The following is a 13,929-nucleotide window of genomic DNA, read 5'->3' as shown; positions in this document are numbered from 1 at the left end:
CTTGGCCGCGATTTCGGCCTCCCATGAATGGGTGGAGAGCAAACCAGTTTTTTCGCATCCGCTATCTCGTATGTTTTTAAAGGGTTTGAAAAATTTGCTTCCCCCAGTCTCCCCTTTGGTTCCCCAATGGAGTCTGTCACTCGTTCTATCTGCTCTCACCCATAAACCGTTTGAACCTATGGCTACAACGGATCTGTCTTTTTTGTCATACAAGGTAGCCCTCCTTGTGGCTGTTACATCAGCACGACGAGTGGGGGAACTGGCGGCCCTGTCTATGGAGCCCCCCTTTTTACAACTGTTCACAGACAGGGTAATCCTGCGACCTAGTGTAGCCTTTTTACCTAAGGTGGCTTCTAGATTCCATCTGGGACAGTCCCTGACCCTTCCAGTTTTCTTCCCAAATCCATCGTCACACTTCAAAAAACAGATGCATACTTTGGACGTTAGATGGGCCATTTTGTTTTATTTGAACAGAACTCAACAATTCAGAAAGGTGAATTCACTTTTTGTATGCTTCAGAGGTGTCAACCAGGGTAAGGCTGCTACCTCTCAGACACTTTCCCGTTGGATAGTACAAGCGATTCGGCATGCATATAGACTTTCCAAACTGGATTGCCCTTTCCGGGTTACCGCGCATTCCACTAGAGCTCAGGCGACGTCAGCAGCGTTCGCAGCAGGGCTTCCCATGGCCGACAACTGCAAAGCGGCTACTTGGTTGACGCCGGGGACTTTTGTCCAACATTATTCCCTGGACGTCGACTCTACTAGAGATGCGGCGGTGGGAAAAACAGTACTCCAATCACTACTGCGCACATAGCCCACCCCAGCTCCATGGTGAGTGATCTTGTTAATCTCCCATGTGGGACTGCACAGAACCCACGAAGATGAAAACAGGGTTGCACTTACCTGTAACTGTTGTTCATCGAGTGGTTTTCTGTGCAGTCACACAACCCTCCCTCCATCCCCACTGGGCCGCTATGTATTGATTGGAAATGGTTTCCAGCGGCAAGGGGTTAGGACTGAGGGGAGATTGCTAGCTCCTCCCACATCACGTGACTTTGGGCGGGAAAGTCATCCTGTGAAGGGAGGGGCTAGCACTCTTGGGAGTGTTTTGAGCTTTAAGCTGGCTAGTTATTTCTCCGAAGCAGGCCTGCGATCTTCGCAGAACCCCATGTGTGACTGCACAGAACACCACTCGATGAACAACAGTTACAGGTAAGTGCAACCCTGTTTTCTTTCATATCAGAATTGGTATTAACACCTGGGTCTCCCAGATACTTGTCCAACCATACTACACTATTGGCTCTGTTTTATTCAATTTTTTTTTTGATTGCTGTTGCATAGGGTATTCTAAGCAGATAATAAAATTTAATAAAATTTTATTTTCTGATAATTTAAATGGTTTAATTGAAAATAAGAATTTGCTTATGACTTGCCTTGCTTTTTAGATTTATGAAGTTAATTAATTGAAATCTTTTTCCCCTTTTGATGAAATAACTAGCTTGTGATATGGTGGCTCTCAATAAGTGTAACTAAAGAGTTTTTTGTCCTTTTGGTTCTTTTTAGATCATCCTATTATGATGGGATTTGAACCTCTTGTTAATCAGAGATTACTTCCTCCAACTTTTCCTCGCTATGCAAAAATTATTAAAAGGGAAGAAATGGTCAACTATTTTTCAAAGCTTATAGACCGAATAAAAACTGTGTGTGAAGTTGTCAATTTAACTAATTTGCATTGCATCCTGGTAAGTGTCAACACTTATTAGTTTTTATTCATGAGTATGAGGGCATATTATGAGAACTAACTTTTAAAATCAAATACAACTTTAGAGAGCATTTGTATGCCTGCCTATCCACAGCTTGATGGATGTGATAAAAAACGTTAGTTCAAAGTTGGATGAAAACAATATTTACTCAAAATTGTTTGAAGACTGAGTCTTAAAGAGGATTCTTTCCCTAGATGACAAAAAGTTTTGTTTGCATTGAAGTAGAAGCTTTTTGATTACAATAGGAAAAATTCTTATTTACATTTTTTGCCTCGCACGGGTTTATCTTTTTTAACTTTCCTACTGTGTGGCCACATATTGGTTACATGTTATGAGAACAGCAGTGTTATTGTGCATATGAACATTTCTTTACCTTGTTTCTTTAACTTCATGCCTATTTCAGAAGCATAGAGATAATGTACCACTTATGCATCATCATTCCAGTGAGTCAGTTCTGCAAGGTCTTATTTATTTATTTATTATTTATTTATTATATTTCTATACCGCCCTCCCCAGAGGCTCAGGGCGGTTTACATTAAACATATAAATAATACATGGAACAGTCTTCATTAATACTCATACATAATAATAATAACAGTGGTTGTAACAGAAAACAGTATAGTGAACAGTATAACAATAATAATAATATAATAGTATAACATACTTATTCCATACTTTCCTGGAAACATCTAAACAGTCACATTTTGATGGGGCTGATTAATGTGGTCCAATCCCTTGTGGTCTGCGATAGATCCAGGGAGCTACTATGTTGGTATAAGTAGTAACAACCCTTGTGCCCAATTGCCATGGTTCCTGAAACCTGAAAGTGGATCCCACTTCACAGTGGTAATATATGGATTAGATTTTAAACTCCTTTTTTGTGGTAGTTGAAATGATTCTAGGGAAACGATTGTCATTTAAAAACTGAATTTCTCCCAAAATATATTACCGTGCAGTTGCTGGTTATTATATATCATATGTATCAAAAGGCTGCCTAGTATCAGAATGGAAATTCTGCATGTAAACAGACCTTTTAGGTGCCAAAATATACTCCAAATACAGTGAGATGACCTATCTCATTTTTTTCTGTTTTTAAGGAAATCTGACATCAGAAATACAGCCCCATTATCCAAAATAACCTAGAGCTTGGCATAAACCAAATTACTCTAAGCCTTGTGTAGTCTTGTGTTGGACAGTAGATAAAATGCTGTGATTATTTTTAACTTAATGATTGCATAGAACAAACTCCAGTAAAACCCATATGTGATATATATTATCAGGTAGTAGTTTTTAATCATTAATTGTGGATTAGTTCCTTTTTTGATAGAGGCCTTAGAAATTTAATGAAGATGGTTTTATGACATGTCTACCGGATTTGGGGAGTACTTATGAAAGGAGTACTTATGAGCCTATTGTGGCGCAGAGTGGTAAGGTAGCTGTCTGAAAGCTTTGCCCATGAGCAGCCGGCTCAAGGTCGACTCAGCCTTCCATCCTTCCGAGGTTGATAAAATGAGTACCCAGCTTGCTGGGGGGGGGGGGGTAAATGGTAATGACTGGGGAAGGCACTGGCAAACCACCCCGTATTGAGTCTGCCATGAAAACACTGGAGGGCGTCACCCCAAGGGTCAGACATGACTCGGTGCTTGCACAGGGGATACCTTTACCTTTACCTTATGAAAGGTGGTTATTTAAGGTGAACTGTAACTCAGGGGCTGTTTCCTAGCCCCAGCTTCCTTTTCTAGTAAGATCTACCCACGCTTGTTTTTATGTTGGTACCTACTTCCTCTTCTTAATCTCCCTTTAAAACTTCTGCCTGCTTCCTTAATCCGAATTCTTGCACCTTGCATTTTCCAGTTGCCATTTCTGTTGCTTTCCTTTATAACCTGTTTCTGTGCAGTATTAGCAAACATACCACAAAGGAATGTTACGAAAATGCATCCTAGAGAGGTCCATAGACTGTTTATCAGAGTTTATTGTTAGCTTCTGTGTGCCTTGTATAATGCATTGTAGTGGACTAGTGTGTGAGTTGCATGGGGGGGGATTCTGGAGGATTTTTTAAGATTGTTGCTTCTATTACAGTTGTGATCTGCTGTGAACCAGCTGTGCTGGGAACGGTGCAATATAAATATAATAATAAATAAAATTAAATCTTTCACTTTTTATTTAGTTGTGTCAGGACTTTAAAGCCTGTCAGTTTTTCCTTCTGCCTTCCCCTCCCCCTCCTCCTCCAAAACAGGAGCTGTATTAGTTGCTAAGCATGTAAATTGTTCAGAGAAGAGCAGTGGCTTGGTGAAATGGATGCTGATGTACCAATTATACTGATGGCTTGCCTAAAGCAAAGAGGAACCATGATATTATTTCACACTATTTCTGCAGTGAAAGACTATTTGTTCTCCAAATTATCGCTTATCTGCTCCATCCTATTCACTTTCTAAAAGTGCCATTGCTTCTCACACCAGCAAGTTGGTTAATCAAGAAAGGGTAGAGTGACTGACTCATAGGCATGAAGTTATTGTAGAATATTTATATAATATATAACTAGGCTAGATTAGAGTTCTTGCACAGTCAAATTCTGTTTAATGTGTCTTGCACAGTCAAATTCTGTTTAATGTGTCTGCTTTCTAATGCATAGTGTTAACCTTCGCTTTCTTCTTTCTGTTTATATAATAGGATTTTTTCTGTGAATTTAGTGAACAGTCACCATGTGTTCTTTCAAGATCACTGTTACAGGCAAGTCAAAAATATGTGTTGGAAATTGTTCGAAGTGTGCTTGTAACTAGATTCCAGTAACAAAACGACTATTTTTTGCAGACCACTTTTCTTGTGGATAACAAAAAAGTGTTTGGTACTCATCTCATGCAAGATATGGTGAAAGATGCCCTGCGGTCTTTCGTCAGTCCTCCAGTACTTTCACCTAAGTGAGTGTTACAGTAATTATGTTTGAACATAACTCCTTACCAAATCAGGATACATTGTTCATGACTTTGCAGGTCAAAAAGGAGGTCAATATATACATGGTACAGAACTGTTGGCAGGCTTTTTTTTTCTGGTCATTTATTCACTTATTAAATGCAAAAGCTGACATCTTTTTGCCAGAGTAGTTAAACATGGCTACAGTTATGTTTAAGTGATGCCAAAGTTTCCAGAGAGACACAGACCAGGAGACTGTAGAATGCAAATGTGCTAGAAGTACTGTACTTGAATATTAAATGTCTCTTAGTCACTGTTTATACATTTGGGATCTCCCAGTCATTTGGATTCCATTGAGAAAGAAAAACACAGATGAAGAAATTTTGCACTGACCTTTCAATGGATTTTTTCCACAGATTTTGATGGAACAACTCCATGATGCCAAAACAAGCTCTCTTCGTCAGAATAATTATTTTATTATTTAAAATATTTTTTATTCCTTTGACAGGTGTTGTCTGTACAACAATCATCAGGCTAAGGACTATATTGATTCCTTTGTCACACATTGTATTAGAGTGAGTATTGATCATATCACTTTATTTCAGGTTATTTATATCTGGCCTTTCTTCCATATTTTATTGTTAAAAGGTTAGCACAACAGGCAGTGAAGAGCTGTGTTATGTGGATGCACATTTAAAGGGCTGAAATGGGTAAAAACGCTTTTAGGATTTGTGACTGTAGTGTGGCATACAATCATTTACCTGTGGAAAAGTGATTACTTGCTTATAATAACACAGTAAACTCTTTTCACTAAAAGCATGTGTATATTCTCATGAGAAATGTTTTGAACATTAGACTGTGGGTAGGAATCAGAACACTTTTGGAAAGTGGGAGGAATAGCTGTGTAATAAATGCTTTAGCTATTAAAATGGGAGACTCTAGAGTCTAACCTGAAAACTCATTCATGGATAGGTAGAAATGTGTGATTAATATGAAGTAAGGGAAATAACATATTCCACTTAGCATGCATAAAGTGCCTTTTACCAGTGAATAATCCCCTCGAAAATCCACGATTAGGGCTAAAGGAGCTATTTTGCTGTTGTCACCTTAAATATGAATATAGTCTTTAAGGGGGGTGTAAATAAATGTGAGCCAAGAACCCCATTTCTGAATTCCAAAACTGCAACCAGGAAAACAGAATACTGTGGGCATGTGCAGAGTGTATTTCACATGGGCAAGTTGCCAAAAGGTTTATAATTAATGACTAAAAATAGGTATGCCAAGTGTAGCCAGATTCTACATTGATCCCACCTAATTCTGCACCAAATTTGTTACTAAATGAAATAAAAAATATAGCATGAAATAAAAAATGCTATAGCACTCACTGGATTTCTGTCCAGTGCTGTCAGTTGTCACTGTTGACATCAAAGATAAAAACAGGAAAAAAAATGAAGAGACAAGGAGAAAAGTGTATGAAACACAGAAGATAAAGAGGTCAAAGACTGGCCCTACTTCTGTTTCCCTGAAAGATAAATCTTAAAACCTATATTAACATTGAAGTTCCAGATTCAAAAATGAACTTGAGATCAGAAAATTAATCCACGTTTTCATTTTCTGTTTTTTTTTTCAGCCATTCTGTAGTTTGATTCAGATACATGGGCATAATAGAGCTCGCCAAAGAGATAAACTTGGTCATATTCTTGAAGAATTTGCTACTTTGCAGGATGAGGTAATGTACCGGACAGACAGAACCCTGTACAAAATAAGATTTCAAGAGAACTGTTCTGATTTGTCCTTTTCGCTTCCTAGTTGTTGTCCTTCCAGACAAGATACACAAGCAGCATCCTCTTCAAAGCCCTGAGAATGTTGAGCATGGCCTCTCAGGGTCAGGCTGCATGCTGTGCCTGTTCCATTTCCTTCCCTGTGACTTCCTTTTGCTTACCTTGCTTTACTAAAAGCCTACATGCTTAATCATAATTTTCAGTGTCTGGAAACAGCCACCTCATATTTGGAGAATTTGCTTTTTGTATATATATGCAATTTGCAATATATTCATGGGGACAGTGGGGACACTTATTTGCCAAATATATATATAGCATATTTTTTCCTTAATTGACAATGCTGACAAAATGACACAGTACACCTGATTGAAAATAGGGAGCTTAACATCACATGATGCTTTGGGATGAATGAAAATAGTTCAATCATCTGATATTCCTGTGAACACTTCGCTAATCTCACTGTTTTAAGAAACGATGGCCATGATACATAAATGCTTCCAGCTTTGAGTCAAAATGTGATGCTGGTATAAATGCTGGCTCTGGAATGTATGGTTCCACTAAGCTAGTGCAGGTGAACAGGGAGCTGTCCTCTGATTCAGCAGTATCTTGTGTTGAAGTTTCTTCATGGAAGAATGAAGAGTCCATGGGACCCGTCCACTTTGCCTATGTTCGCTGCTAACTTGCAGATGTGATACTTGAGCTTAACCTCTGCTCTTTTTTTCTTATTAGGCAGAGAAAGTGGATGCTGCACTTCACAGTATGCTACTGAAGCAAGAACCCCAGAGGCAGCATTTGGCTTGCTTGGGCACTTGGGTCCTTTATCACAACCTTCGCATCATGATACAATATCTCTTGAGTGGATTCGAACTGGAGCTGTACAGCATGCATGAATATTATTATATATATTGGTAAGCACCATAAAGCACTTAGATGTTGAAAGGCAGCACTTGCCAGATCTTGTTGTTATAAAAATAAAGTGCTCTCCACTTGCAGCTTCACTTCCTATTATACCCAGTAGTAAAATGGTGGCCTAAAGCAGTGGTCCCCAACCCCCGGTCCGGGGACTAGTACTGGTCCGTGGACTAGCTGGTACCGGGCCGCAGCTCCTCCTCGTTCTCCCCGGCTGCTGCCTCGGGCTGCCCTGCCACCGGCTCACCTTTGGTGCTCTCCAGCAGCTGCCATGGCTGGGGCTCCCCCTTGGTGTGGCACTACGCAGCTGCTGCTGGCAGCGCCCCCCAGCGGGCGGTGGGAAGTCAGGGGCGCCAGGGGGAAAGCAAGTGGAGCAGGGGCTCTGGCGGCAGCAGCGACATTCCTCAGCAAAAGACTACCCCCCCCTGCCGGGCCTTAGTAAAATTGTCAAGCGTTGACCAGTCCCCAGTAATAAAAAGGTTGGGGACCACTGGCCTAAAACACCAAAAATGTGGAATCCAAAGACGGCAGGTGTTTATACAGTTAAAAAGGAAGAAAATTGCTCAACCCCCTAAAAACTTGCATCATCTTTGATGGGACAGTGTCAGTAATTTATCTTTCTTTTATTCCTTGAGAGTCAGCTTGGTGTAGTGGTTAAAGCGGTGGCTTCTAATCTGGAGAGCCAGGCTTGATTCCCTACTTTTACCTCATGCAGCTACCTGTGTGACCTTGTGCCAGTCATAGTTCTCTCAAAGCACTCAGCCTCACTGACCTCACAAGGGTGTCTGTTGTGGGGAGAGGAAGGAAAGGTGATTGTAAGCCTCTTTGAGATGCCTTCCGGTAATAAAAAGCGGGTTACAAAAGATGAGCTCTTCTATTCCTCCTCTGCTTATAAGTCCCGGGCTTCTGCATGGATGGCCATGGCTATATATAATGCACCAAACCTGTAACGATTCTCCATACATTGCAAAGCTGTGTGTTGCTCATAAAAAGTGTTCAGTGTTCAGTGTTCATATTTTTTTTTAAAAATCTAAAGGTTGACCCTAAATTGAGTGTTCTGTTTGTTACAGGTATCTCTCAGAGTTTCTCTATGCCTGGTTGATGTCAACACTGAGTCGTGCTGATAGCTCTCAAATGGCTGAGGAAAGAATTGCAGAAGAACAACAGAAAGGCCGGAGTAATAAAAAAACAAAGAAAAAGAAAAAAGGTATAGGTACAGCAAATTTCCTGAGAATTAGCTTAACTGATATAGTCTCTCTCTTTCAGTTAGAACACTGAACTTGGGTCTGGTCTAGAAGATACCACTTACTCTATGTTATGAGTAGTAATGTGTCTGGCAAGATGAGTGTTCATTATCACATACATTAATCTGCATTGCGTGGTATAATTTTAAAAAAATCTTTCCCGTTGCAATGTTTTCCCCTCCTCCCCTCTTGGAACTTCCATATCATTGCAAAAGGAAGTCATAGACAAATGAAGAATTATAGACACATGGATGTCTAGATATTCTACTTTCTTACAAATGTTTTGGAATAAAATCTCTATGGTTGACCCATAATGAAAGCATACTTTCCTGAGAGTGCAATGCAATTATTATTCTAATTTCCCTGGTTCAAAAAGATCATGTGAAATAGTCAGAGTTCTTCAGGCTAATTCCTGAAATGGCAAGCTTACCCTACTCACCATGCCAAAGGCAGATCTTGTGAAAATGGAAATATCCCTGTCATGGTAGCAGCATCTAAATTAGATCTTTGTGTATTACTTGTGTTCAGCTTTATGCAGCTAACTAAACTAACATGTAATATTAATGCTTTGCTGATGGATGTTGAAATTAAGCAAATTTGTCTGGGTTTCCTGAATCTCTAAATGCATTTTCCCCCAGCAACAGTTGCAGTATCTGGTACTAAGTGATCATAGATGGTGATCCATAAAACACTTGATTCACCTACCATCAACATGTGATTGTACCTCGTTAATAGATCAGCAGTATGAGATTTTATTTTCAGTTGTTCACGCTCAATATTACCATTTGTTGAAACCCCATAAGCACAAATCTTTGTCAGAAAAGGGTTTTTTTGGATTTCCCTACCATGCTTAGTGTATTTTCTATCTGATAATATGACAGACGTTACTCCAGTCATGACGTACTGTGCCACTTGCAAGAGAGATTTGGGGGTGTGAAAACTGTCTTATATGCTAATATACAATATTTATATCCATGAAACTGCTGTAGTCACGCTATGGTAAATCATTTTTATGTGTGACGTTTGCAGCTCGTCCTCTGAGCAGAGAGATCACTATGAGCCAAGCCTATCAAAACATGTGTGCTGGAATGTATAAGGTGATGTATATATGTAGCTGTGTGAAACTACTTTCCATTTTGTATATGTTTTAAGATAAGAAAATACAACTGGATTAATAATGCCATACACAGGGCAGCTGCAGGCCTAGGGCTGCTAATTACTTAGCCATGTGGTGGATGTGTGTGTTTCATTTCTGAGTTAAGAAGAATTGGTTAGCTCTAATTATGGTTAATGACAGTGACAATATAATAGCTAACTGTGGTTTGGGGCCAGGAGGGAATATACACTGAGAAGAGCAGGAGCATTCAGTTCAGTTATCTGTTTCCAACTGCTTAACAATTTTGCAGTATTTACTTCTGCGTTGGCCGGTGTTTCTCAGAGTATTGGATTAATTGGTCAGTAGAAATGTTTTCATTTAGTTGTATGTCCATATTTAAGTGAAAAGATGCCACATAAAAGAGCTTGTGCTTGTGTGCAAAGTTGTGAAATGCCATGTAGTTTTAAAGAAAAAGAGCTTTGTTTTGCCAGACACACATGGATATTCCATACCAGAAGGGACTTGCTATTCTGATACTGTGTTGAGAGATGTAGCATAATTGTTCTCTGAGGTACCAGAATATTAAATGCATATAGGTCATAGCAGATACGTTGAAAAATCTGACTTATCTGAATTCATTGCACTTATTTTTAGTATGTCATCTTTTGTAAGCAGCTTATATGTGTTATTTTCTAATTTGGCTGATTTTTATTCCTCTATTTCTCTTTTTTTTCCTGAAGACTATGATTGCTTTTGACATGGATGGCAAAGTGAGAAAACCAAAGTTTGAACTTGATAGTGAACAAGTACGGTATGAGCACAGGTTTGCGCCATTCAACAGTGTGATTACACCACCTCCAGTGCACTATTTGCAATTCAAGGTGAACCACAGTCATTTATAGAGGGTTTTTATATATTGCAGGAATCCTTCTTTCAGCAGCTAAACTGTTTCCTTTCTCACTTCCTCCACGATGGGCCATATTTACAAATTGGATGTATTTCTCTCCTTTGGACTGGAGGTCCATGACTCGATTGGAGCTCCCCATATTCAATAGTCAAAGTATATTGCAAACATTTCCTGTTGGTCTGCCTGCCTTGGAAAAATGCACATTTAAAAGAACTGTAAAATTGTTCTCAAGCTTTTGTGTAGACTTGCAAGACAGAATGCGTTGCTTTTTTTTTGTATTGTAAACAAATAGCTATCCTGTATTTATTGCAAGTCACCTTGAACAATTAGGAAAAGTGGGGTGTAAATGTTTAATAAATAAATTTCTTTACCAGTGTTAGAGCTGAATTACAACAACCCACTATTTTGCTTTAAGGTATTATCTGATCTGTGGTGCCAAAATGTAATATAAAGTTTTGCTTGTTTAAAAAGAATTAGGACCATTGTAAAGAGGCTTTATTATTTTCTCTCTTTTTGGTAACAATTTTATTACACTCTTTTTCTAATATTTAGGAAATGTCTGATCTAAACAAATACAGCCCACCTCCACAATCCTCTGATCTCTACATGGCAGCTAGCAAGCACTTTCAGCAAGCAAAAATGATACTGGAGAATATTCCTAATCCAGATAATGAGGTGAGACTTGTTTGAAACATGAGACTTCTGTTTGTAGATACACGAGCTGTGATTTATTAGAAAAACAAGCACTAAAGCCTGTTGTGTGCAAAATACAACAGGCTGTAGGCAGCGGTTGGCGTGAATGGCTGCCCAGAGCCTATCGTCCAGGTGGGACACAGCCTCATCACTCCACCCCTACCTCAGCCCACAGGCCTCCATTCATCCCTGCCGTCTCTCCTCAACTCTAGACTATAATAATCAGCTCCCCAGGTGAAAATGGCTGATTTGGAGGGTGAGCACTAAGGCTCTGTGCCCTTTTGAGGCCCCACTACCAAATCTCAAGGACTATTTCCCGCCCTGGATTTGCCAGCCTCCAGGTGGGACCTTGATATCCAAGAAATACAGGTTATCGCTAGACTATAAAAATCAGATCCCCAGGTGAAAATAACTGTTTTAGAGGGGGGACTCTATGGCATTGTACTTCACTGAGGTTAAGGGATGCCAGCCTCCAGCTGGGACCTGGAAACCCTCAGAATTACAGCTTTTCTCCAGGCCGCAGAAATCAGTTCCCCTGGAGAAATGGCGGCTTTGGAGGGTGGACTCTGGGGCATATCATTTTGAAGGTTCACTCCCAGAGCTCCTGGAATCTGGCAACCTGGGCCTGCCCAGTTCCAGGACTTTTGACTGCCATAGGCTTGGGGGCCCAGCCTCTGTATGCTGCCCAGCATCCTACATGGCCAAAGCCAAGCCAGGCCATCATTGTTCTCCCTTGTTGGAGATGTCCCCTCTTGCCTCCTCATCATTTTACTGCATCACCCCCTAGAAAAGATGTGGGAGAGCTTTCTCTCTTTCAGCAGAAAAAGGTGTGCAGAAGTTTGGACAAAGGTCTCATTATGCAGCTTTTTGAAAGGGTGTGTTGAAAAAGATGTGTATGAGGGAAGAGGCTGAAGCTGTGGCAATGAGGGCTAGTAGGAGTCTGGAGGGGAGAGGAGAATAGACGTATCTGGCTTGGTTGCATCTTCTCTCTACTGGTGAGGCCAGCCACAGCAAAATTATAAGGGAGAAGGGTTTTTTCCTATGGACACCCCTGCATCACTCTCGGAAGAGCAGTGGCGATGGCTGCCCTTCAACACGATACATGATGCATGTACACACACAGAGAAACATATTCCTCACCTCAGTCAGGTTCTGTTAGAGGCTTCCAGCCCAGCAGGCCTGAAGAGAAGGGGGGGGGTGCAGAATCTGGAGCTACAATTAGCCCTGCCAGTAGGAGAAAAACAGTCTGGCATTGTCAGCAGTTGCTGGGCAGATTACTTGGACTGTCTTTTTCCTATTGGTGGAATATCTCCCACTCAGAGCCTATCATCACCTCCTTTCAGAAGTGAGTCATCACTGCTATGGCTTGTGTTTTATTTATATGGAATGATGATTGTAATAGTTTCTGATGAAATTTGCATAAGCTGTGTAACTCCGTAGACTTAGCATATTCTTTGCATATTATTAGTTTGGAAGAAGGACACTTCATGCAAATTTTGCCTAAATTTGCTAGTATGTACTCCCAATTGTGAAGTACCTCAAGTTTCCATAGATAGGGTATCTTGTGACAGTTTAAGGTTAGAATAGATTCTTCTACTTTTGGGTCTTTGGGTTCCTCTTGACTTTCCAAATTTAGTGATGGAGGTCTCCATTTTGATGAGCTTATAGCAAAATAATTTTTTTCTTTTCACCCTTGCCCTTTTCCAGTTCCCAAAATATGTTGTCTGAGAATATTGTATTCCTTTGTTTTAGTCTGATGCATTCTGTAATGGTGTTGCTTGTCTCGGTATGTAAGCACCTCTTACGTCCATTAGGTAATTGCTTTTTCACTGCCATTGGATGGATTGCTTATTCAATGCTAGCACTTGGTGGTCCACTGAGTATCCCTTCTAGTATGCCTTTGTACATGTATCCTCTTAGATTTTCTTCAAGACTGGTCATAATTGTCTATGAGCTGGAGAATCATCTGTACTGCAGTGGCTTACCTGGTGCCTTCACAGTCTGTTCTAGCTTGGGATCTGTGAGAAAGGATTATCAGCCCTGCCTGTCCCTCAGTGTTTAAAGTGATTTTATTTTTGAGAAAATATTTTTGAAAAATCATGGGACACAGTGCTTTAGCACCTACATTTGATGAACACTATATTAGTTTGACTAAATATTTTGCTATGAAATCAGTATGTTGGAGATCATGTATAAAAATTCTTTGTTGAATGATTTAGTATGTAAAGAATACAAGCAGTTTTTAAATAAACTATTGTTGATATTGATACTTCTGTATTTTCTATCTGCAAATTCTATGAAATTTAAATATTTTTATTTAGGTCAATCGAATTCTTAAAGTCGCAAAACCCAATATTGTAGTCATGAAGTTGCTGGCAGGAGGTCACAAAAAGGAGTCTAAAGTAAGTAAATCATAAGTAAACTACTTTTGAAAACATGATAATAAAACATGTAAACCAAAATGGTCTGTGTTCTACCATTCCCCTCAGCAAAATTTGGAGTTATGACCCTTCTTTTAACTGTTCTTCTGGTGAAAGAGCCACTTCAGTCAGAGAAAAGTGGCCTAGATTGGAGGAAAGGTTCAAATTGTACTGAGTGAAGGGATATGCAATGCGGGCCCCAG

At 39.9% G+C, this 13,929-nt stretch overlaps 1 protein-coding gene across 2 annotated transcripts in view; it reads left to right on the top strand.

Moving 5' to 3' along the window:
- The window catches only part of NAA35 (N-alpha-acetyltransferase 35, NatC auxiliary subunit), a 34,907-nt gene that overhangs the window by 19,373 nt on the left and 1,605 nt on the right, over positions 1-13,929 (top strand). For both annotated transcript variants that reach the window (XM_077344634.1, XM_077344633.1), the window contains exons 12-22: positions 1,567-1,745; positions 4,437-4,496; positions 4,578-4,684; positions 5,185-5,251; positions 6,307-6,405; positions 7,187-7,365; positions 8,437-8,573; positions 9,640-9,707; positions 10,447-10,587; positions 11,166-11,288; positions 13,628-13,708. In XM_077344634.1, the coding sequence (XP_077200749.1) occupies positions 1,567-1,745; positions 4,437-4,496; positions 4,578-4,684; positions 5,185-5,251; positions 6,307-6,405; positions 7,187-7,365; positions 8,437-8,573; positions 9,640-9,707; positions 10,447-10,587; positions 11,166-11,288; positions 13,628-13,708 (1,241 nt within the window). The remainder of the gene's footprint in view (positions 1-1,566; positions 1,746-4,436; positions 4,497-4,577; positions 4,685-5,184; positions 5,252-6,306; positions 6,406-7,186; positions 7,366-8,436; positions 8,574-9,639; positions 9,708-10,446; positions 10,588-11,165; positions 11,289-13,627; positions 13,709-13,929) is intronic.

This window comes from Paroedura picta, chromosome 7, assembly GCF_049243985.1.
Source record: "Paroedura picta isolate Pp20150507F chromosome 7, Ppicta_v3.0, whole genome shotgun sequence".
NCBI lineage: Eukaryota > Metazoa > Chordata > Lepidosauria > Squamata > Gekkonidae > Paroedura > Paroedura picta.
This window is presented reverse-complemented; position numbering and strand designations above follow the sequence as displayed.